Source organism: Sesamum indicum, linkage group LG6 (assembly GCF_000512975.1).
Source record: "Sesamum indicum cultivar Zhongzhi No. 13 linkage group LG6, S_indicum_v1.0, whole genome shotgun sequence".
Classification (NCBI taxonomy): Eukaryota; Viridiplantae; Streptophyta; class Magnoliopsida; order Lamiales; family Pedaliaceae; genus Sesamum; species Sesamum indicum.
The window spans coordinates 3,264,439-3,288,749 of NC_026150.1; the positions used below are offsets into that span (position 1 = coordinate 3,264,439).

Here is a 24,311-nt window from a genome sequence, read left to right on the forward strand (position 1 = left end):
ACAGTGGAATTCAACAGCACTCAATAAATATCTGACTCAGCCAAAATTATTAGTCCCTGAAATTCTTGAAAAGGTAAAATATTTAGCTAATCACAGCTCGGATCGGCTACTAACCTTCTGGTAGCAATAAACACTGAGTTGTCATCTTGCAATCAACGTTATTTTCACAGCCCTATTAATATCCCCTCCCCCTTGGTAGCCCTCACCATAGAATCATCTTGGATCACTTTGTGTAGTGCTCACTTGGCAAATTTAAGGTTTCAAACTCTTGTAGTGTTTTTATGTGTGTTTGCATTTGGTGTGAGTGTTTGTGGGGGGGAGTGGATGATTTTGTGTAAATTTTTTATTTTGATATGTTTTGCTTACATTGGAAGGATGCATGATTTAAAAGTATAGAGTGATCTTGATTATTTCATAGATGGTGTTTTTTTTCCTGCAACAAAAATGGAAATTAATGTACTGATCAAAATCTTAAAAGATTGGTTTATTTGATCCATTTGATTGCGGACATAAATCTGATCGTATCTTTGTTTTTCTTTTGTTTTTGTATGATAGAAATAATCTGTGTATTAATTTATGTTGTCGCCATTCGATTGCCTCTTTTTGTCGTCACGCGCCGTCTTCCTAACATTTACTGTAATTGATATGGCGGCGTTGTGGGACCAATATTTCTTTTATCATTTTAATTTATGTTTTGATCTGACTAATCTTCCCAATCTAATGTTGATTTTAAGTAATTTTTATGAATATTTTATTATTATTTTTTAAAATTCTTTAGTTGCTTGAATACTGCACAATTGAAACAAGTTGATTGAAGTCCTTCTATCACTTACTTTTTTTTAAAAAAAGTATTTGATCACTTTTTAGATAATATTCAATATAATTTATTATTATTCAAGAATACTCTCAAGAGATCTTTTGTAAATCTCAAAGTAAATAAAGTTTATTTGCTTCATGATGTTATGGTATATGGAATTTGATAAATTAATAGATGATTATTAATGAAAGAAATTCATACTTTATAAAAAAATATATATAAATTTGTATTTTTCTCTTGTTAGATAACAAACAACATTTCATCTCGACTAGAAGAATGGACCGCAAATCTCAGACAGGCGCACCATCCAACGATGATCGAGCTGCCAAAGTTGATCTTACGTTAAGACTAGGAGTGCCGGGCTACGATAGCCAACCTCCAGAAGAAAAGGTATTCTAGAATGTCTATTCAAGTTTTATAAGTTTTAAATAAGTTTAATTATTTTGCTCATTTATGTGTTGCACATCTATATACGAAAATCACTTTTACATAAACACATTTCTCAAAATTAATATCTTTAAAAAATAGCTTTATATCTCTTTTTTTTTGTGCAAAAAGAGTTTATAAATCGAAACTCATTGTTTGTGCAAGCATTTTTAAGTTTTAATGTAGAACAAAATAATCCATTATCAATAATCTAGCAATATTTTATCCATAAATTACTAATCAAGATCAAATAATTAATACTCAAACAAAAATGTGAGAAATAGAAACCAAATTCTTTTTACATGTTCTACTCATATGTTCTAAAAGAAAGATAAATAATATAATTTTGGTACTTAAAAATTCAAATATTTTAAGTGGACTTTTGGAAAAAAAAATTAAATTTAAACCATGGTTACCATATATTTTTATATAATATTTATAAGAGTATAATATTGCACATATAATGCACATTTATGTGCTAAGGCTTTTTAACTAACTATATTAAGCTCATTCATGAAACACTAACATTTGCTATGCAAAGATTAGAAATAAGGCAATCTTTGGTGTGCACATATTTCTATGTTATTAATTTTTATATAAATGTTTGTTAATCATTGAACATTAACATTGTTTGATACTTGAATAATAATTACATTTATAGTCTATTTTGCTTATATGCCATGAGGATTGATTGACAATTATTGTATCATTTTGTATTTGAATGCAACTAGGGCAATACTGGTGAGGCTGGTGGTTCGTCATCAGCACATAGAACGAATGAAGCGGGCGGCACCGCGTATGCACATGACCCGCCCAACATCGCATTCTACCAAGGTATTGTGCCTCAAAATCGTGCAGCAGCACGCAGAAGGCACAACACCGACGACGACAAAGTTTGTCGAGAATGCGGTGTTGTGAGTACTCCTCTCTGGAGAAAGGGCCCGGATGGTCCACAAGTAAGGTTTTTTTTTTTTTTTAAATACTTTGTTATTATTTATTTTTCTAATCTTGTTTTTAATTTATATGGTTGATTTAATACTTCTTTATTTCTAAAAAATAAAAATATATCATCATTTTGCTAAGATTCTTTACTAAATAATCCAATAACCTAAAGGGATATTGATGTGCATTAATGAATTTGGGTAAGAATGGAAATAACTTAGAAATGGATTAGAAATATGTAATAAAGGATTGAGTTTAATATATTATTCTATGATTATTATGTTAAATAAATAAGAAAAGAAATTGAATTAATACTTTTCAAATTACTCATTCATATGTTTGACAAATAGTAATAAAACTAAAATGCACAAATGGGTTCATATACAAGTAAACTAAATATTTATTATTTACAATAAAAAGTATCACACATATGAAAATATAGAATACATATTAATCTAAAGTACGCATATTGTTATGTAATATTTTTTATACTTACAATAAATATTTGGCAAAGTACATATAAGTATGTAATATAAAGCCACTAATTACATAATTTTTGTATCCATAAATAAAAATGTCACACAAAAGCTATACGCCTAACATTCCTCTCTTAATTTTGAATCGTAGAACTATCTTGATCTATAGTTTCACATTTATCTTTTTCAAATGCATGATTAACTCTCTAGTCACTTTAAATTATATATCTTAATTTATTTTTCAACTTATGTCTAACTTTTGTTTACAATATTTTCTGCAGACGCTTTGCAACGCTTGTGGACTGCGTCATGCACGAACGGCCAAGAGAAGTGCCGACTGAGAGGAGAGGATGTTGCTTGAGGGATGCCGGTGATTGGATGTGGAGGGTGTGCATGGATGGTGTTCTTTGCTTGCGTTTCAAATCTTAGACTCTTTTTTTTTTCTAAAACATTTGTAAATATTATGTTGGTTTGATGTTGAACAATTTTAATGCTAATTTGATAGTTGGTGTTTGCCAAATGTTCCCCTATTTGATTGCACAGAATGTTCGAAGTTTTTATGATACATTAAGTCACGCCTTTCAAGTTTCTTGTTATATATGATTAGTGTTGCATAATGAGAAAGTTTTTAGAAAAGAGCTTATAAGATTAAAAAATAAGATATTAGGAGCTTATAAACTCCTTCAATTTCGATCAAATCACTACAAGATATTACCATTCTACAATTTCAATAAGAATATTTAATCCAAATACATCAAGATCTTATTTTTATAAAATCTAACGTTTTATAAGTTCCAAAAACTTTTTATATATAAAACGTATGAGCTCATAAGATACTTTGAATAAGTTTACCTAAATATTCTCTTAGTAAAACATTTTATACTATACATGATAGTATCATATTTTTGCATAGGACTATCCATTTTTTCCAGTTGAATAGTGTATGACCATCTTTATTTATTATTATTAATATTATTTGCACATATGCGTGCAAAAATTTAATATTGGATACAAATAAAAAAGTATTTTGTTATTCCAACTATACATGGTTATATTTTGTTACAAGTAATCTTTTGTTGACATTTTGCTCTTTAATTAGAATAAATTACAGTTTCATGATTTCATTCAATGATCAATTCTTGATGAAATATATTTGATTGACATTAGAATAAGTAGCCGATTGAGAGGAGAGAATGTTGCTTGAGGGATGGCGGTGAATGGAAGTGGAGGATGTTTATGCACGGTGATTTTTTTTCTGGGGTTTTAAATCGAAAACTTTTTTTTTAATTTGTGAATGTTATGTTTGTTGGTAGTACAATTATAATGGTGGTACGAGGGTCCTATTTGATTGAGTGAAATTGTTATTACTGACATCTTATAAGCTCCATCATCTTATTTTGTCCAAATACTGAATTTTATTTTTAAAACAAGAACTATCACTTTATAAGTTTTAAAACATCTTAAAGAAGTACGGAAGCATAATATATTTTAAATAAGTTAACCGAACACCCTCTTATTACATATTTATTACGTATTATTATATTTTTGTGCAGAACTGTCCCTTTTCTCTAGATAAATTAATAGTGTATGACTAACTTCATTTATATTAATATATGCATATGCTTGTGCGGAAGTTTAATATTGAGAAAAAGATAAAAATATCTTATCAACTATACCTAATTATACGATTGTTCGAAATCAGTTTTTACTAGGATGTGAACTATAATACAATATCGCACACCATCTATTTATACTAAAACACTTATAAATATTGGTCAGACTCCACACTCCAATAAATTCAAAGTGGCACATCCTAATCACTTTGATAGATTGGTCATACTGATATAAATTTTAATACTATACCTTAATAAAGAAATAAATATATTTTGTTCCCCTATTTTAATCTATATATCATATTAGCCCATCTTAAGTCAAAATATCAACAAATACGATACCAAATTATTTTCACCACATCAATAAATAAATCATACATTTTTTAAATATTAATACGTAACACACTAAGTAATTATAATAAAATATTAGTCATATTAAAACACCAACATGAAAGGATATTTTTTAATACGAAATTCTTAAATAAAGAAAATATTTAATAATGTAATCTGAAGGAAAAATAAAAGATCCTACAATCAAATTATATGAAAGATTAGAAGTTGATAATATGTTGTAAATAATCTTTTTCGCTGAAGATTTTTTTTTTTAAATATTTCCCCCCAAAAGGTATCATATTCAAAGTGTTTTTTATTTATATTCATCTAATAGAAGCAATATCTTAATTTTTAAAGGGTGTTTTTGACACCATCTTCATATCACGGGGTAAAATGTTTTTAACTCAAAAATATATAATTATTAGAATACATTGTGCATGATAAAATTGGTCTCTCATTTTAAAAAATATAATGCTTTTAATATAATCATATGAAAAATTGAGATCCTCATCAAGTAAGAAACACAACCACAGAGCTAAACTAAAATTTCATGTAGAGAAGTCGATTGATACAACAATTACATCCACCCCTTTCTGTGATGAGGAGAAAACAGACAACAGCTAAAGCCACCAACAAGATCAGAATAGGAGAATCAAAGCTGCACATAAGAACTCACACCTCTGGCTTTCGCAATTCTTCTGCTCCATGTGCAAAGAGACAGTGGTTTCCAAAGTTGCAAGGTCCTTTAGCAAAGTTCTCACAAAGTTTCGTTTTGTAGTACTTGCGAGAAGCAGAGCTTGCCGGGGTCTTTATGCCGGATCCTGATGATGCACTGACATGGATTATAAGTTGATGAATCATTTGGCTGGCCTGTCCGATCTGATCAAATGTACCCTTGAGTTCAACGTTTCGTAGTTTAGGATCAGACTCATGATCTTTTATGGATAACTTGACTCCTGTCAAGCGGCAGATTTTCTTGGACATGTCTCCACCTACGCCAATGACGGCTCCTGCCATAGAAGCATCAATACTGATCTTAACAGTAGCAGAGGCTTCGAAGCTGGCTGCTGCCCCACGGTTTGGTGGAATTGGTTCCATAGCATGTAGGTTCCCGTGAAATGGCATTGTTGACCTGCCAAGCTCATGCTTGCTGTGCAAGAAATAGCACCTCTTCCCATACATGCACCCGCCTGCCGTATTGAATCGATAGCAGAACTGAGGTTGGATGGCTGATGCAAGTCGAAAAGATGGAGGAACTGCTGGATGGCTGGGAGCAGCTGGAAGGGCTGGATTGCGGCCGAGCATTTGAGTTACAGCCTTGATGCCACCAGGAACATAATGCAGGAACTGGCATCTATTCCCCAAAGAACACCCAGAAGGGCTGCATGCAAATAAAGCGATATTTACAGGTGAACATGAAAAATCTAATTTTGTGTAAAGTATCCAAATCACCAATAAACAAATTACAACTTGTCTACTTCCAGTTCAGTGCAACAAAAGGAAAAATCAATCAAAATTCATAAAGATGGCACAAGAAACTTTTGCATCAGAACAGCATTATAACTAATCTGATACAAAATAATTGAATCCACTTTTAATCTTTTCAATCACCTATCAGCCAAGCAACTAAGTAATTCAACAGTACTTTCAGTAACGAGCCATTTCCATTCACCAGCCGGTTTGTTTCTCTGATCAAGTGTTTGATTGCAAAGCTCAATCATCCATTGCCTTTTAAATGCCAACATTAACAATTAACAAAGAATACCACCTGTCATACAAACTTTTTATTTCAATTCATTAGTTTGAATAATGTAAAGAACATGAGGAAAATATTGATGCCACTTTGCAACCATTACAAAAACATGAAAATTACTAAATTTGAATGGGTAAGTTAGAACCTGAAAAACCAACTGCATGGCAACACCGTCCTTCTTATACCAGTTGTAATAGACTCCTTTTCTGTTGCAGAATATTAATAGTCTTCCTCAGTTACAATTTCTATAAGTTGTTATGCGTCCAAACTTCTACGAACATCTTATGAGCCATACGTTCATCACCATTAACAACAGAAGTATAAAAATTAAAGAAACATATACACCATTATAGCAATGTTCTAATAGAAAATAGTGGTTCAGGACTTCCAGCTTAGCACGAATCTACTGGCCAAAGGAGTGTGTACTTAGTGTGAAGCATTCTTAAATGTCCTCAGAACTTAACTAAACAAGAAAACCAGTTTTAGCACTGCGGCAGATGATCCCATAAACTCCATTGTTTTCCAGCATGTGTTCCTTTTTAGCTTATTAATTGACTTACAAATTATGTCATTCGGTTAGAAGATCACAAAAGGGCACTAATTAATCAAACTCAAAATACACTTGTATTCTCACCCAATAATAACGGAGAACTCGCTGAAAGAAGATAGCGCCATGAACGCAGAACATCTCACAAGAACCAGAAGCATTGAAACCAACCAAACGGAAGATGCTTGACAAGACTCAAGAAACAGGCACAAGGATAAGGAATTTTCCCCATCGCTATAGTGTTCACCGCAAGCAACGCACATGCATTCACGTGAAAAACAGGGGAACCCAAAAAAGAAAAGAAGAAAAGAACAGAAAGAAACAGAGATAGTGCACATAAAAGCGAAGAGAAGGACCTTGCTTGAATCTCTTGGAACCGCCATCGCCAGTGCCATCACCCTCGTCTTCACCTCTCTTTTTCGAGCCTCCCAATTCCATTCCCTAATTCTCTCCTTCAACCAACAAGAAAAACTTACACAAAACTTCCACACACACACACGCACAGAGAGAGAGAGAGATTTTAAATTTCAAGAAAAAGAGCAGTGAGAATCGAGAACTACAAATAGAAACCACAAGAAAAGAAGATCAAATGATTAACAAAGCGAGACGAACCCTAGAGAGAGAAAGTACAAATAAATTGGCAGAATGGCTAACGGATTTCTTGAGAGAGAGAGAGAGAGAGAGAGAGAGAGACGAGCGCGTCATCCAACTGAAGTTCATATTTCTAACACGGCCGTTTATATCTTGCTCCGATCGCGCGGGAACCTTCGGTTTAGATGGGCCATTGTTGGGCCTAAATGTTTGGGCTCAGTTGAGATTCAACAAGTTGGGCTTCTCAATTCCTTACGAATGCCCCAATTTGTCTAAATTGTTAGTACTTAACAATAACAAATTTTTTTTTTATGAGTTGACTCATAATATATAAATGATTTCTTTACCTACAAAATAGGAATCATTCACTCAAAATGATTCGAATCGAGTTGAATATATTAATTTTTAAATTTATTTAAATTGTTATCGAGTTTTAAAATGGCATTTGAATTTGATATGATTATTGATCTTATCAAATTTAAACAAACCTTAATTGAATCAAATATGAGTCGGATTTCTATACTTTGATATTTTTAGCATGACTTATTATTTTTTCACTAATCAAATTAAACTCGAGTCGAACTCAGAAGTTTATTGTGCAAAAAATGTTGTTCAAGTGCAAACGGACTTTTATCAACTGATTTCAATCTAATTTCAAATAATTTGATATATTTTTTCAACCCAAATCATTGCGAATTATGAAAGTAAATAATTCTTTACTTGTGGAATATAAATTTTGGGATAATTACACTCTTTGCCCCTAAAGTTTGGTGCGATTATACATAGATCTCCCGTGATTTGGAAAATTATATCTAGCACTCCATAGATTTGCTTTCGTTTAACAAATAAGTTCATCCGTTAATCAAAATTCATTGAATTTACTAATGTTAATAGAAAAATTGAATGCAAATTGACATTTACCCCCAATTGACTTATTACTAATTTATTGTAGTTTAAACTATTTTTTCAGACTAAACTACCCTTATACCGGTGAAGATATATCTCCTTACATATATTAATGCATGAAGACGTATGAGGGTAATTTGATAATAAAAAGATTTATTTAACCTTCAATAAGTCAATTGTGGGTAAATATAGACTTATTTTATTTTATTTTTTTGTTAGTAGCAATAAATTCGGTAAATTTTGATTAATGGAGAGACTTATTTGTTAAACGGAAGCAAACCTCAAGAGTGCTAGATGTAATTTCCCAAACCACAGAAAATTTACGTCTAATTACACCAAACTCAGGGTACGTAGGAAAGTGTAATGATCCCTATTAAATTTTATTTATTATAACTCTTATAGAATTATGCACTTTGCTAAAATATGAGAGGATTTTATAAATTATCAAACACGGAAATTATTTAATTATGCATCCTTAAATCGTAATTTCAAATAATTGAATATTTATTGTAGCTTTTAGGCCTTGAATCATACTTAAAAAGAACAAAAGATTTTTTTTGGAAAATTTTCTCATAAATTGCAATTCTTAATTAATAAATTGAGGTATTGATATTAGTGGCACCAAATCTGCACAAACACAAATATCTCAAGAATCCATCACGTTTGTTGGGATTCAAGAACAACGTGATATATGATCGAATATGGCACCATGGAGGTAGTAGTTCAAATGAAACGAACTGTATCGTTTGATCCTAAAGAAGGGTTATAAAATTGAATTAATACAAATTATACGGACTTGTTATGCAATAATAAACTCATAATTTGACTATACGGAGTTGATTGTAGTCGCATTGCATCTCGGCGCTATAACGAGCTTATCATGTTTTCTAAAGAATAATTAATCAAAACGTTAGTTTGTAAGATTTTATATTATTTTGTATGAGTTTATTATATTTTATTTATAATTCGTAATTTCTATTGAAAGTTGAAAAAATTAAGTAAATAATCATGAGATTTGCTATCTTTTCAGCAACGATGATGATCACGTCAGGAAGCAAATACGAACAAATGATGTGATTAGATGAGATGAAAGTTGAAAATGATCAGATAAGGCTGAACAAAGTCAACTTTCCCAGTCAAAATTACTCATCTTTCAGTGAGCTCACCACATGGAAATGATTGATTTTGAGATAATTACAAAGTCCTCTGTAACATTTGATAATTATACGTAAATTTAAAAATTTATATTTAATGCATTTAATATTTATTTTTATCTAATAAATACATTTCATTGATTATGGCAAACTTATATACAAGAATTGGGGGAGGGGCATCAATTCTTGCAGAATATGAAAAGTTTTAGTTCGGATCAAATTTAATAAATTTATAATTGATCATATAGTAAGTAATTGTACCTATCATATTATTAAAATTTAATTCGATTAAATTTAATTTAAATAAGATATTTTGTACATGAAAGTTAAAAGAGAAGCAGTCATTCCCCTTCAATCTCTCATCAAAGTAGAAGGGGTCTCACTTCCTCTTATTTCTAGCTAACATAATTAACTTTATTACAAAATCACGTTAACTATATATATAGTTCCATACCACTTGTCAAATGAGAAGTTTAACCCTTAAATTAGATTTGATCGGATTTTACTAATTATATAACAAGTGCAATATATTTGTCGCATGATTGGGTGATTGATGTATAAGTTAAAGTGTTCAATCATGTGACAAATATATCGCACGTGTTATGTAATTAATTTAATTTAACCAAATCTGATTGTGCTAATAATTTTCGGTCCTCAAACCCTATTCACCATCTCTTGGTCTGTCTTGCTATTATCCTTCACCTTCCCACCTTCATGATCACCGTCAGTGTCCTCCAGATTAATGCATTTATACCACTTAGCACACGCCACATATACCACCAAATCAGCCGCCGTCAGCCCTGCAATCAGAAAATAGAACATGTCCATGTGGCCGGTATTCAAGTCCGCCGGAATCCACCCCGGCTTGTTGTTCCTCGCCGTGATCCCCATCACCATGTTCACTAGCAGGCTACTGACGAAGTTCCCCAGCGACATTGACGCCATGCACAGCGAACTTCCTAAGCTCTTTACACCGTCAGGCGCCTGCCCGTTAAAGAACTCGAGCTGTCCAACGTACATAAAAACCTCGGACGCCCCAACTAAAACGTACTGCGGGATCTGCCAGAATATGCTCATCTGGCTGTCGTGTTCGCCGGGGATGACTCTTTTGAGTCTTTCCATTTCGGTTACTCCAGCGGCGACCATTGCCAGCATTCCGATGATAAGGCCGATTCCCATGCGCTGGAGCTCCGTCAGGCCCTTGGGGTTGCCGCTGAGCCTTCCGGCTATAGGGACGAGGATCTGGCGGTATATGCCGGTGCAGAGGAGGACGCTGCAGATGTCGAACGCCGACATGCTGGCGGGAGGGAGGTGGAAATTGCCGACGGTGGAGTTCATGACGTTGCCTTGCTCCACGAAGAGGGAGGCCATTTGGGTGAAGACTACTGAGTATATGATTGTGCAGAGCCAGATTGGTAGCATTCGGAGTATGCATTTGGCTTCCTCCACTTGGGTTACGGTGCAGAGGCGCCAGGGATCTGCCGGGCCCTGCCTGTCTTGTTCCGTTATTATTGCTGCCTTGTCAAGACACCTTATTAAGGAACAAGAAGTCATATTTACAGTTATAATCGAAATTACACTGACTAGCCTGTCATGATATGCAACATGATTTGAAATGAAAAAATTAATTTTCTAACAAGGAGGATTGGTGTAATTAATTATTCAAAAATAATAAGAGATATAACTGAAATGGGTAGTTAAGATAAGTCTTAATAATTTGAAATCTTACTCAAATCCATCGGTATGGAAGATTTTCCGGCTTCCTTTGATGGCAGACTCCGATCCTTCGACCTCATGCAACGCCTCCCCTTCCTGCATCTTTACATTCCATTTCTTGGCTGCAGCAGTAAACACTTGCATCACGCGCCTTACCGGGTTCCCCGAGGGATTAATATACCGGTACGCCCTAGAACCGAGCAGATACGCCACCAACGCCAGGACGGCTGAGGCTGTGGCTGCCCAAAAGCCAAGCGTCCATTCACCGGAATCCTCATAGTACACCAATATTGTGTTTGAAAACAAGGAGCCAGTGTTGAGTGCAAAGTAGAAGTAGCAAAAGAAGCTAGACTTAGAGTTTCTCTGCCTGGGGATAGACTCATCAAACTGATCAGCACCAAAGGTGGCTATGGTGGGCTGGTGGCCGCCGTAGCCAAAAGCCACTAAATACACAGCCAAGTAAAATAAGGCTGAGCCAAATGAAGTAGCCGGCACGCAGATCTGTTTGCCGTCTCCACAGCCCACAGGCTTCAGCAGCAGAAGCCAAGACGATAACGATAAAAGCACAAGGCCCTGAAAATTCAGAAAAGCATGTTCATTTTGTGATCAATTATGGTATTTGCTAAGTAACCATGATGTCTGATTGTGACATTATGTGTATTACCAGAACAAATATGACTTGAAAGACTGCACAAGTAAGGTAACGGCCCCAGTAGGAGTCGCTGAGGAAGGCACCGACGAGTGAGCACAGGTAGACAGTTCCGGTCCATTTGCTGACGTTGTTAGCTGCAGAAGCATTGTCTTGTCCAAGAACTCGAGTTAAGAACAAAACCAAGTTCACCCCGACACCAAAGAAAGCTAGTGTCGCAAGCCCTTGATTTACTGCATTGTAAAAAAAGTTCTGATATCACAAAGGTTGTCGGAAAAGTAGTGGTAATGAGGTTCTGATAATCTCATGATGTTCTTGAATCAGATGAATGAGAAAGAGAAGTACCTAGCAGAAGAAATGCTGAACTCCAGCCTCCTGTTCCATTGTTTCTGATGCAGTGTTTGGCATTTGCCGTGTTGTAAGCTTCAGTATTTACAGGTTGTGATTCTCGGGTATTGAGGGCTCCGATCCCCTGAAATGTCAGATTTGAACCATAACTAAGTCGAGTAACTAACAAAAATTCTAGTTCAAATCAGGTTTGGTCGAATTTGAACCAATTATACGTGAGTGCAACACACTTACTGTGTGATTGGTTTATCATTTACAAAATGATCAATCACACGGCAAGTTTGTGATTTGACTCCGACGACATGTATATACCAAAGGAATGCTCTTTATAAGCAGAAGTAATTAAGGAAGATTACGTGTTATAAGTTCTTACATGAAAAACATGAAAAGTTTGGAAAAAATTTAAGGAACCAAGCTGCTGTACTAACCTTTGGGGCAGCTGTGTCCATGATCACCGTAAGGGAGTCAATTGGAGTGAATCAAAGCTTCCTCTGCAATATTCAACACAAATTACATTTATTAATTAATGCAATTAATTATTTGCTTTTTCATCTTGCAGTACTATTGCAAGACAGAGATGCTGACGAGGGACTTTGAGTTTAAGACAATATAATTAGTACAACGATCCCCTTAAAAAATAACTCAAAGAACGTGCCTTTAAGATGATACGAAGACCGCCTTATTGATATAGCCAAAGTTGATACTTAAAGTAGCAGCATCAGCTACTAGCAACATTTATAAGCAACAAAAGGCACCAAGATTGGCACATTAACAGGTCATTTTCAAAATCATTGTTTGGGTGAAAACAAATATTACCAATACGAGATAAAGAAAATACGAGTGGAAGGAACGTAACGAGAGCGGTGAGCTCGAGTTCTGGCCACAAAACGAGCTTTATCTATGGGTTCATTGAATATTCACAGCTCCAAACAGTGTATAAGTGGATTGCCAGAACTCTTTGATAATGATGTACATTATAAGTGTTACTTCTCATCTTCTTACAATGTGCATGTCTTCTCTTACAAGTTTGTTTTTTTCATTAAAATTCATCATTCAATACTCTTTTTTTTCTTGATGATAAAATCAATAGCCTCCTATTGTCTAGTCTAGGACTTTGCACTAAAAAGACAATCAAAAACAGTGTATGTTTCAAATCAACAGTACTACGTACATTAATCCCATGAATTATGTATACCTAACATTTGAGAGGTGCGTTTGTGTCCATAACGTTACATGTATATATGTTCCACACTGGAAAACGGAAAAAAAAATGTAATTTTAATTCTGTACAAGAGTGGCAATTTCAATAATGTGTAAATCTATTTTAGCAATTCTGTCGTGTAATTTTAAAAATTTCACTTAAAAAAATGTATCTAATTAAGCTGATCACGTGCACTTTTTCAACTATTTTTGTCCTCATGCGAAAATAATCTCATAACTTATAAAGAAATCTCACTATCAGTTTCGTGCTAACTTTCATTAGAATATTGGTGGGAAAAAAGCTCCATTATGTTTGGTTCATTTTTAACTTGTTTTGATATGATTTGTGGAGATAGAGAGAGAGTGTTACAGATAGTGTATATGTTTGGATTTATTTTTGGAGATAATATCAAATAAGTATGGTATGTTTGATGTGGTTTAGTAGGAGACAAAACTACTGTTCATTATTCTGTTTCAAAAAATCTCAAAACACCACCAAAACTTCCGAAGCAAATCAATGTAAACATTGTCTATGTTTTGGTCCATCTCGAAGATAAAACAAAATTGAATCCAAACATTATGTAGAATTTTCAAAAGTAACCAAACTATTTCTGAAAATTCTGTAAACAATAGGATTAAAAGTATACAACAAATTTCGGGTGAGTTTAACATCTACATGAAAAGAAACATGCATAAATGAGACAATTATATACTTACCTTTTCCTGAACTTGACGAGAGCTAGAGCAAGGAGCTCCGGCGGAGTGCGTGCAGATTCCGGCGACGGAGAAGATCGCGTATCGACAAGAACAAACGGGGAAGATGGCCGGAAAATCACTCGACTCGCCGGAAAGAATTCAAGGCCAGTAAAACCTATTGTCATTTATGGCACGTGATCAATATTTAGGTAAAAGTGTTTGTTTTTTTGGTCGTCTTTTTTTTACCGATCAGTAACTGAGCCTGCAGCTGAAAGCTTTCACTACCCTGTTCGATGATATTGAATTACCAACATCTCAATTAACTGCAATTCCTCTGACTAATTTAGTATGAAAAAGATGATAAAATATGAGAGAAATTTGCATGTGTATAAATAATAAATTATAAAAAAGGGTATAATATTTGGACAAAAATTTGATTTTCGTAGGTAATATAAAGACTTTTTTTTTTTTCGGAAGTTTAACTGACTCCGAGTAAATCTCCTGCTGTTGCTCTTTAACAATTTCAGCTTTGAAAAGTTCAAATTTATTTATTTATTTTTTTCTTTTTCTTTTTAATAATTAATATAATTTTATTTATTTTATTCTATATTTGAAAGGCTTTTTCGAAAAATTAACTTGATAATCTGATTGAGATCAGAGTTAATTCCGATTATGAGATTCATCGGATGTGCGGGTAGCTAATTTATAATTATAATATTTTTTTTATATCAAATACAATATGATGTATTAGACAATTCATGGTTACATTTATTACTATGTAATTTTATTTATTTATTTTGAAAAATTGTGAATTTTAAATATTTTGATGTGTTTATTTCTAAAAGGAAAAAGAAAGAGAAATTGCATATGGAAGTTGAGTTATGGAAAGAGCAATAGATGGGTAAATTACACTTTTGATCCTTATACTTTGGATTAAAATTGATTTTGGCCCTTAAGTCTTTTAAAGCATGAATTTAATCAATTATACATTTTGGTCCATAACCTTTAAAGTTATTACTATTTTGGTCCATCCGATTTCCGCCTTCTCAACATCTTTAACCTCAATTGTAACGGTTGGACCACAAATTTATAAAAATTAGGTACCAAATTCGTGTCTCAAAAAGTTTAAGGACCAAAATTGATTTCGATAAAAAGTATAAGGAGTAAAAGTGTAATTTACCCTGAATAAGTAGTAGAGGTTATTTGAGGCAGGGGCAGGAGACAAGGACACCTCCATATATGTATATATTACACTATATAGCAATGACATATATACATCAAAACCTAGAAAGAGATGCTGTCTGCAGTGGAGGCAAATCTACTAAACCTGTCTTCCCACTTCCACTCATTGTCCTTTTTCATTCTACTGTTTTTCATTGACATTTCACACTATTAAATCAATCTAAAATATTCTCACATTTTCTATTATTTATTATTATTATTATTTTATTTAAATTGTGTACCGATCACATAACAAATTTAATGACTAAAATTCAGCCTTTTAAATTGTTAATTTATGAACAGATTGTCACTAATCACAATAGAAAGATCTTCATACTTCTGAAAGTAGGGGTGGGAATGGGGCGGATTGGGTGGATCCGAAACTCGCCCTATCAAATTCGAGATGGACTTATGATCCGCCTCGTCTCGAATTTTAATGGGCCTTTGTTAGAATGGAATCCTCATGTGATGGGTTGGGCCGGAGGAGAGAAAGGGTACCCATTTGGAAGGAATGCAACCTTGGTTTGATGTATAAACTATGAAGAATTGCTTGCCTGGATTTGATGTATTATTTGGGATTAGACTGGTTTATGGGGTTTAATAGAAATTTACCTGTTCCTTAAAAAACTCAGAAATATCAATTTCCTTGTTATTTTATTTTTTTGGGTATGAAATAAGATGTAATGTATAGTAGAATTCTGAAAAAATACCAGCAACCTATGTGATATTATGAAAAAATAAATTATCTTTTTATGAAAAAAAATTAGTAATTTACTTTTCATGTCTTTTTTAAAATACAATAATTTATCCATTTACGTATATTGTATTATTTTAAAAAAATATAAAGAATAATTTACTTATTTTTAATATCATGGGAGATAATTACATTAAAATCAATTGAATTTGGATAAAAAATTATGCCAAACAACTCAAAACAGCACTATAATTTTTCATATGTGAATAAGTTTAGCTTGCATGCATCATTTTACTTTCCTTTCATCTCATTGAGAAAAAAAAAAGTGTATAATTAAAATATTAAAACCCCCCCATGGAACGACGCCGGATCTGGAGCTAATTTCAAAAGCCAGCACTAAACAGTAACGCTCCCCAACAGCTACTGCTGCCCCTGCCAGCTCTGCTTTAAACCCGTTTCACTGACAGTCGGTAGAGCCTCTGGTTTCATCGACGAAAATCAAGAATTCGAGTTGGCGTCCTCAAACTCGAGCAGGTATTTCTTTTCTCCTCTCTCTGTATTCGAGTATGCGCATGCTCATACACTTGTTTTTTTTGTTGCTTCAATGATTTGTGTGAAAAAATGGTGAGGTTGTTTCCATTTGCGAATGTATTTGCAGAATTTAAAGGTTTTGGCGTAGGCCCATTTAATTTTTCGATGCTTGTAAGCATTTTTCTGTGTTTCAGTAGTATAATTGAGCATTTAGATGCATTGTTCTTGTCTTCGTGGTTTAGTACGCAAGAAATGCTTTGTGCTGGCGTAAGTTTCGTCGATTTGTGTGTGAGTTCCGCTTTTCTGGGGCCAATTCTTGCTGTTGTTAGAATGGGAGTGGAGGAGGAAGGGTTGATTCTTTGATAAGATGAGGTCGTGAGTTTGATTTGAAAGCACTGGGTTTAACTACAGAAAGATAAGGCAAAACCATTTGCTTTGACGCAGTTGTCGCACTTGCTGTGCCCTAATCCCGTTGGTTTGAATTGAAGTTACTGAATGTGGGAAATTGCGTTGCATTTTTGCACTGGATAAGATTTTCGGATTCTGGAATATTAGTGGAATGAAACAGATGATTGTCTCTATTCTATTATACGATAATTTACCTGCCTTTGCTACATGTTAATTAAATAATGTAAAAGAGAAACTTTTGTATCATCGACAGAAAATACCGAAGAGCTTTGCGTCGATGAGTGTGCGCATTGTTGGTACTGAATTAGTTGTTTTAGTGGATTTGAATATGTGTTTTCTGTGAATTGGTGGTAATGGTATTTGTGAAAAAAATGATTTGCCATATGACTATAAACATGAATCTCACAGTTTTCAGGAACTAGGAGGACTGAAGAAGGCTTTTTTAGTTGGCTTGAATGAGATAGAAGATCATAATATGACTCCCTAGAGTAATGCATAAAGAAGGTTAATCTAGTTAAATTATCTTTTGTTTTGTGGAAATTTTAGATGGGACCTAATCTATATCTTGTACGTGGACTTAAGACAGTGGAAGTGTTTATCTTTGTACATATTCAACTTGGTTACTTTCTGAAAATACACAAAGAGCTGCATTCCCAATTTTTTTTGAATTCAGCTTTTTTATTTCTAAGAAGCCTAAGGATGACATGACTAAGTTTCTTAATGGTGTATCATCTTGCACGCTTCTTGTTTGTAGTGTCATTTGGAGAATTAGTTTCTAACCTGAATTCATTGCATAGGTTACCACTCTTCTCCTTAAGATTATACACATTCAAAATGGCAGCTACTGCAGCTTCAAGCTTGCAGATCAATGCGGCAAGACCCTCTCTTGTCTCCGCTCAAAGAATTTTGAGAGGAGGTGTGGCGAATGCTGGCATCAATTCTTTTGGCGCATCATGGGCTAAATTATCCAGTGCTTGCCATATATCATTTGGACAACACTTTAATCGCACTTTCACATCGTCTCCTGCAAAATTCAACAAATTAGTGGTAAAGGCAATGTCTGAACCTGGTGAAAACAAGCCTGCCTCTGGTTCTGGGTTGCCCATCGATTTGAAAGGTTTAATCTCTTTTGTCATCTAACTCCAGAACTTTTGTCGTTTCAGGATTTTGGATAGCCATACTTAATTCCTTCTGGCATCTATGTTTCTGCTTCCTTCATAATAGGCAAGGAAATTCTCTAAGAGCATTTTAATGGACCAACATTTAACTCTAAAACAGAGGGTGCAACTGACATGCCTGAAGTAAATAGAACCTGAAACAATTGTTAAAGACAATAAAGAAAACTTTTTTTAAACCAAGAAAGCTGTGCCATCCAAGTAAAAGAGCAAAAGAGTGCAAATAGATACCTTGTATCCCCCAAGTCCCCAATGTTTTGGAAAGCTGTTACCGGCAAAATGATGTCATAGCCTTGGATAAGTTTGTTCAGCTAGAACGTGTTATTGTTTGGACAAATTTGTTCCAGGTAGTTAAGAAGATGCTTCTTGTGTATTATGGTCCTCAAAATTTTATGAGGTTATTGTTTTATCATAATTTCTTGTTTGCCGAAAAAATGAAATCAAAAGGTGATAATATGTATATGACAGTGTAAGTTTTTCCATATCTTGATGGGACAAGGCAGTAGATGTCATTCATTAAGATTAACTGTACATGCTGTTCATAGGTAAGAGAGCATTTATTGCTGGTGTGGCTGATGACAATGGATATGGTTGGGCTATTGCGAAATCTCTAGCTGCAGCAGGAGCTGAAATTCTCCTTGGGACATGGGTTCCTGTAAGTAAATAGCTAAGATTGCAGAGATGCAAGCTTTCTGTTACTCAATGTAGCTGAATTTAAACTGATTATTGCATTATCGTACAGGCTTTAAACATTTTCGAAACTAGTCTACGCCGTGGCAAGTTTGATGAATCACGCGTGTATGAATCTAAGCTGCCTTTATTTATTTATAGCCCCACATGCCACAGTGACTGGGATAAGTAGCTTCTGCTAACAAAGATTTTCATTTCAGGCTGCCTGATGGTTCTTTAATGGAGATCACTAAAGTTTATGCGTTAGATGCAGTTTTTGACAGTCCAGAAGATGTTCCTGAAGATGTAACTTTCACATATATTATTTCACTATACCTGTACATTTTTCGAAATGCCATATAACTGCTCTGAAATTTTGTCTTTATGAACTTTATGCAGATAAAGGCGAACAAACGTTATGCTGGATCCAGTAATTGGACTGTCAAGGTAAAACTAGTATTTGCACCACTTTGAATTTTCTTCCTTCACCATCACCTGTGGAGATTCACTGATAAACTGTTAAGTCCTTTCGCATAATGGCTATTGTCCGTGAAGATGGTTGGAACAGCTCTACATGTGTGATATTAGTGTCTATATTTGAAAGAACTGGCCAGAATACAAAGAAGTTTCTATCACACATATATTACTCATGAATCATGCTTCTCTGACGCTTTCTGAAATATCTCACAGGAAGTAGCGGAATGTGTAAAACAGGATTTTGGCAGCATTGACATTCTTGTGCACTCACTTGCTAATGGACCAGAGGTATATTGCGTTAACAACTATTATGTTGATATTAACCTATGCCCTTTTTTCTAAATTAAAGAAACGATCTATAACTAGGTAACCAAACCTCTGCTGGAAACCTCAAGAAAGGGATATCTTGCAGCAATATCTGCATCAAGCTATTCTTACGTGTCCTTATTGAAGCATTTCCTTCCAATTATAAACCCAGGCATGTCCAATTCCTGTTCCTGCATTCTTTTGTCTTTCGATTAATTAGATCCAATTCTCAACCAAAACATCAGTTTGCCAAAACTTTCTATTTGAATTTAATATGAGGTTTTTGCTTCAGGTGGTTCTTCAGTCTCTCTAACATACATTGCTTCTGAGAGGATCATCCCAGGGTATTTCTGCTTTGCCATGTCTCCTGCTATTCTGTTTTGAAATTAACATTCCTAGAGAGAGTAGAGATAACTTTAATCGTTAACATGAAACAGATACGGAGGTGGTATGAGCTCTGCAAAAGCAGCGCTAGAGAGTGATACAAGGGTAATTTTAATAGTAATTACTGAAGTTTCCCTCACTTTGGATTTGCCACGCTTTTTATTAATAGGTGCATTGTCGAATCAATCAGGTGCTTGCATTTGAAGCTGGAAGGAAACATAAAGTCAGGGTGAACACTATATCTGCTGGTATTTCCATCTTCCATTTTCTCTCTCTTGATTTTCAATATCTTTCCTGAGTATTGTCTGCTATTTGATCACGTCATATTTGCCAAAACAGCATGGAACCTTATTTGAAATCTATACTCAAGTTTAAAATTGCATTAAATTTATCGATACTGAATTTAAACTTCCTACTCGAATATCCAGGCCCATTAAGAAGCCGGGCTGCAAAAGCTATTGGATTCATCGACATGATGATCGATTACTCCATAGCAAACGCACCTCTTCAGAAAGAATTATCAGCAGGTAAGTCTTAAAGACACCACTAAAATGTAAACTGTACAAAATCGTTCTATTTGTCTTTACATTCATTCATTCCCCTAAAAAAATATTGACTCTGGAGACACAAATTGGACAGACGAGGTAGGAAACACAGCAGCCTTCCTGGCATCACCGTTGGCTTCTGCCATTACCGGTGCAGTCATATACGTCGACAACGGTCTGAATGCAATGGGCGTTGGAGTGGACAGCCTCATATTTAAAGACCTTGACATTCCTAAAGCCAGCTGATGGTAATTTCATGTAGGCTTGTTATATGTGTGGAATATAGAGGATATGTAGGTCATAACCATGGAGCTGCAGAATGGTTTGGCTGGCGGCCCCTTTTTTTCATTAAATCTGTCAATTTTGTTAGCTGTACTTAGTTGTAAAGAAGTGGAATACGTCCCCATTCATGATTTGATTCCACCTATGGGAATGACTCATAACAATGCTTGTTTGTGAAATTTTTCATGTTATTTCCTCTCATGAAATATTCTCGTCAAAAAAAATGTTTGTGAAATTTTTCAAGGGCTAATCACACTTAAATTCCCGCATCCTCAAAAAAATTTTGAATTTACACTTAATACACCTAAAAAATTCTCTTTCATTAAAGTTTGGACGAAAAATGCTAATATAAATAAAAAAAATTAAATAAAATCTTAAATTTATCATTTATTTAACATTATTATGTATATTTTGAACTTATAAAGGGATAAATAAGATAAATATATAAAGTGAGGTTTAAATCATCATAATTTTTTTCTTCATATTACAATAGTATTACATGAAAACATTAATTGAGGGGTAAAATTGTAAGATTGTGCAATTCTTTTGATAATTTTCTTGTAAGCCCTAATGGAAGAGTGTCGGGTGTAAAAAAAAAGAAAAACAAAATGCCGTTCAAGAATTGCTGTGAATATATTTAGATGAAATAATTTGGGTTCGATCGAAACAAAGACTTTATAAAATATAATTCAAAAAGAATTTTTGGATTTAAAGTTTGTGTGCTATGAATTTATCTAAATAAATTTGATAAATTATTAGTATGAAGTCGAAAATTCTTTCAAATTTGTGTATCCAAAAATACGCAGCTAAGAAGCTTAAAATCCTTTTTCCAGATGAAAAAAATGATAATGTTTGATTTCATTGCACTGCAATTATTCAAATTTAGCACAAACACACACATATTCAGTGCTTCTGTATGGAAAAAGTTCATTTTCTTCCTATTGTTTACATAATTAAGTTTTAATCAACTCAGATCAGATGTCTTTGAAAAGAGAACTTGAAAGAGTGAAAAGCAATTTCCGCCGCAATCCCTAAATGTCCGAGGTGAACTGCAGTGTTCGACACTGCACAATCGAGACGAGCGATGGAGTCAAACTCCACGCAAAAATCTTCGAGCCCGAAGAAGAAGAGGAGGAGGAAAGCAGCAAAGATAATCCAACGGTGGTTTTGGTTCACCCTTATTCAATATTGGGCGGATGCCAACGCCTTCTGCGAGGAATCGCAAGCGGGTTGGCGAGCAATGGCTATAAAGCTGTAACCTTTGACATGAGAGGCGTGGGCAAGTCCACCGGGAAGCCTTCTCTCACTGGCTCCAGAGAAATTCAAGATGTTATCGCGGTTTGCAAATGGGCTTCTCTTAATCTTCCTGCTCATCGCATTCTGCTCGTGGGTTCTTCCGCAGGTACTGATTTTTTATCTTGTTTTGTGAATGGTGTTGTGGATTTTTGGTTTTTCATGTTCGGTGACTCCTGTATTGGGGTTCTTGATTTTGTCTCTCATTAGCTGTTTTATGATGATGGTGAAAATTGAGAAGATGATTCTTGAAGCGTGATTAAGTTGTTGAGTTCTGAAGTTGAAAACTTGAAATAGAAGATTCGAGGATCTAGTCTTGGATTGTTGGGGAAGCTGAGAAAGATCTTTTTCATACTGAAAATTCTAACCCGGAGCGGGTTTGGCCGAACTTGGACTAAACAATACAATACACTTCACTTGCAGTGTGATTGGTGTATAGAAATTGGTGTACAGAAAATGCATATTGGTATGTAGTTTAGAAAAGTGCACTTGCTGTTGCTCTTGCTCTTTGATTAGCTCGGCTGATTCCGGTTTGGGTAAAAGAATTATTAGCTTTCTCAAATAAGATATGCAACGTTCAAGTTATTGAAGAGATTAATGCTCTTATTACCATTGATCTGAGCTTCATAGCAAGCTTTTTGTTAATCTTGACTGTTTTAGGACACGAGAAACTTCTCTTCCTCTGAATATTAGCTTCACATTATAGCATTGTCTTCATCTTCAGCATTCTAGGACAATGGGACAAAAACAGGAATGATTACACTTTTAACAATACTGAGATGGGAAATTCTATGGAACAGGTGCTCCAATAGCTGGTTCTGCGGTTGACAAGGTTGAACAAGTTGTGGGTTATGTGAGCTTGGGGTATCCGTTCGGTCTGATGGCTTCTATCCTCTTTGGACGACATCATAAAGCTATTCTAAGATCGCCAAAGCCGAAACTCTTTGTGATGGGAACTCGGGACGGGTTCACCAGTGTTAAGCAGCTGAAAAACAAGCTGAAATCTGCAGCGGGCCGTGTCGAGACCTGTCTTCTTGAGGGAGTAAGCCACTTCGAGATGGAAGGGCCTGCTTATGATGCTGAAATGGTGAATTTGATTCTGAAATTTGTTTCGTCATTGTAGATAAACAGCCAGCTGTACGATGATCTAAGTTTGACGTAACCAAACCTGTGATGTTGTAAGTATTGTTCTATTTATTATATAATTGATCACTCTTTTTAGACTATAGGTCGATTGTCATGTGATTAGCTTGACATATCTGAATTGATCCCTGAACTAGAATCTCTGAAGATGATTCTCAAGTCTTAGGCATTTTTGTTTTTGTCTGCACAGATCCATGCAAGAAACCCACAAAAAATGAAAATGCAATGTTGCTGTTAGACTAAAATCTCGGATTTCTCTTAGCAATCACACTTCATAAAGTAATAGTTTTTCGTGCCAAAGAGTATGGTTGGATTAGTTAATGAGATTGTATTTTATATCGGATTGTGGTGTCAAATTAATGTTTTTATTGATAATACGTACAAACAAACATATTTTCACTTTAATTACTATTTCAAAAATTGAAAACTGAATAATTTAGATTCGACATAATAGTTATAACAATAAAATGACTAAAAATGCAATTAAAAAATCAATATCATGATTTATAGTGGGCACCAATAATTTTTCAGTTTTATTTTATTAAGTTTCATTTGAATATTAAAATTATGAAACGTATGTATGAATATTAGTCTATCTTAATTATATTTTCGTCTTGATTATTTTTCTCGGTAATATATATTTAGTATCAGAATCTATCTTTTGGATTCGGACATGATCCAAAGCCTACTAATTTAGAGTATTGCGCATATTTAAATTAAAATATCACACATATATACGTATTTGAGTGTATTACATTTATATTCACAATAAAATATAAATATAATGCTCTTTAAAATAAAAAAAATAATACAATAAACTATAGTTTGACTTCCAATATATATATATTAAGATATATGTTTTTAATATTTCAAAAGCTAAGACGTATATAAATTTTCTAAATAAATTATTTATTTTGTGAAAATATTTTTCTCTTGTTTAAATAGTTGTAATGTATTATGCTTTGAAATTTATTCTAAAAAGTATTATTTTTTAATATTATAAAATGGGTATAGTA

General features: G+C 34.0%; 5 protein-coding genes across 5 annotated transcripts; 3 read left to right on the plus strand and 2 right to left on the minus strand.

The window, feature by feature from the left end:
* LOC105163534 (GATA transcription factor 15-like) lies at positions 216–3,183 on the plus strand. The gene is made up of 4 exons (XM_011081927.2): positions 216–257; positions 1,062–1,207; positions 1,975–2,199; positions 2,943–3,183. The coding sequence occupies exons 2-4, from the start codon at positions 1,094–1,096 to the stop codon at positions 3,000–3,002; spliced, it is 399 nt and encodes a 132-aa protein (XP_011080229.1). The 5' UTR covers positions 216–257; positions 1,062–1,093; the 3' UTR covers positions 3,003–3,183.
* LOC105163535 (zinc finger CCCH domain-containing protein 31-like) lies at positions 5,119–7,599 on the minus strand. Its single transcript, XM_011081928.2, has 3 exons — positions 7,264–7,599; positions 6,506–6,566; positions 5,119–5,988 (listed from the first exon to the last, which is right to left on the minus strand). The coding sequence occupies exons 1-3, from the start codon at positions 7,343–7,345 to the stop codon at positions 5,280–5,282; spliced, it is 852 nt and encodes a 283-aa protein (XP_011080230.1). The 5' UTR covers positions 7,346–7,599; the 3' UTR covers positions 5,119–5,279.
* LOC105163536 (protein NRT1/ PTR FAMILY 7.1) lies at positions 9,863–14,573 on the minus strand. Its single transcript, XM_011081929.2, has 6 exons — positions 14,189–14,573; positions 12,700–12,762; positions 12,269–12,395; positions 11,939–12,156; positions 11,288–11,847; positions 9,863–11,089 (listed from the first exon to the last, which is right to left on the minus strand). Exons 2-6 carry the CDS (start codon positions 12,718–12,720, stop codon positions 10,213–10,215), a joined length of 1,803 nt encoding a protein of 600 aa, XP_011080231.1. The 5' UTR covers positions 12,721–12,762; positions 14,189–14,573; the 3' UTR covers positions 9,863–10,212.
* On the plus strand, positions 16,454–21,054 carry LOC105163601 (enoyl-[acyl-carrier-protein] reductase [NADH], chloroplastic-like). The gene is made up of 13 exons (XM_020694176.1): positions 16,454–16,616; positions 17,819–18,138; positions 18,742–18,851; positions 18,939–18,994; positions 19,087–19,171; positions 19,265–19,312; positions 19,556–19,630; positions 19,709–19,820; positions 19,941–19,992; positions 20,086–20,137; positions 20,223–20,280; positions 20,461–20,559; positions 20,672–21,054. The coding sequence occupies exons 2-13, from the start codon at positions 17,856–17,858 to the stop codon at positions 20,821–20,823; spliced, it is 1,182 nt and encodes a 393-aa protein (XP_020549835.1). The 5' UTR covers positions 16,454–16,616; positions 17,819–17,855; the 3' UTR covers positions 20,824–21,054.
* On the plus strand, positions 21,709–23,380 carry LOC105163537 (uncharacterized protein RP471). The gene is made up of 2 exons (XM_011081930.2): positions 21,709–22,261; positions 22,953–23,380. The coding sequence occupies exons 1-2, from the start codon at positions 21,895–21,897 to the stop codon at positions 23,273–23,275; spliced, it is 690 nt and encodes a 229-aa protein (XP_011080232.1). The 5' UTR covers positions 21,709–21,894; the 3' UTR covers positions 23,276–23,380.

What these genes read in the sequence shown, in the direction of transcription:
- LOC105163535 (XM_011081928.2), bottom strand. Translation starts at nt 7,345, where the DNA reads ATGGAATTGGGAGGCTCGAAAAAGAGAGGTGAAGACGAGGGTGATGGC. An exon ending in TTCCAAGAGATTCAAGCAAG is followed by an intron (nt 6,567 to 7,263) that starts GTCCTTCTCTTC and finishes ATTCTGCAACAG; the next exon opens with AAAAGGAGTCTATTACAACT. An exon ending in CCATGCAGTTGGTTTTTCAG is followed by an intron (nt 5,989 to 6,505) that starts GTTCTAACTTAC and finishes ATTTGCATGCAG; the next exon opens with CCCTTCTGGGTGTTCTTTGG.
- LOC105163536 (XM_011081929.2), bottom strand. Translation starts at nt 12,720, where the DNA reads ATGGACACAGCTGCCCCAAAG. An exon ending in TTCAGCATTTCTTCTGCTAG is followed by an intron (nt 12,157 to 12,268) that starts GTACTTCTCTTT and finishes TTTACAATGCAG; the next exon opens with TAAATCAAGGGCTTGCGACA. An exon ending in TTCAAGTCATATTTGTTCTG is followed by an intron (nt 11,848 to 11,938) that starts GTAATACACATA and finishes CTGAATTTTCAG; the next exon opens with GGCCTTGTGCTTTTATCGTT.
- LOC105163534 (XM_011081927.2), top strand. Translation starts at nt 1,094, where the DNA reads ATGGACCGCAAATCTCAGACAGGCGCACCATCCAACGATGATCGAGCT. An exon ending in GCCAACCTCCAGAAGAAAAG is followed by an intron (nt 1,208 to 1,974) that starts GTATTCTAGAAT and finishes GAATGCAACTAG; the next exon opens with GGCAATACTGGTGAGGCTGG. An exon ending in AGGGCCCGGATGGTCCACAA is followed by an intron (nt 2,200 to 2,942) that starts GTAAGGTTTTTT and finishes TATTTTCTGCAG; the next exon opens with ACGCTTTGCAACGCTTGTGG.
- LOC105163601 (XM_020694176.1), top strand. Translation starts at nt 17,856, where the DNA reads ATGGCAGCTACTGCAGCTTCAAGCTTGCAGATCAATGCGGCAAGACCC. An exon ending in AAGTTTGATGAATCACGCGT is followed by an intron (nt 18,995 to 19,086) that starts GTATGAATCTAA and finishes TTTTCATTTCAG; the next exon opens with GCTGCCTGATGGTTCTTTAA. An exon ending in GGTGAACACTATATCTGCTG is followed by an intron (nt 20,281 to 20,460) that starts GTATTTCCATCT and finishes TCGAATATCCAG; the next exon opens with GCCCATTAAGAAGCCGGGCT.
- LOC105163537 (XM_011081930.2), top strand. Translation starts at nt 21,895, where the DNA reads ATGTCCGAGGTGAACTGCAGTGTTCGACACTGCACAATCGAGACGAGC. An exon ending in GCTCGTGGGTTCTTCCGCAG is followed by an intron (nt 22,262 to 22,952) that starts GTACTGATTTTT and finishes TCTATGGAACAG; the next exon opens with GTGCTCCAATAGCTGGTTCT.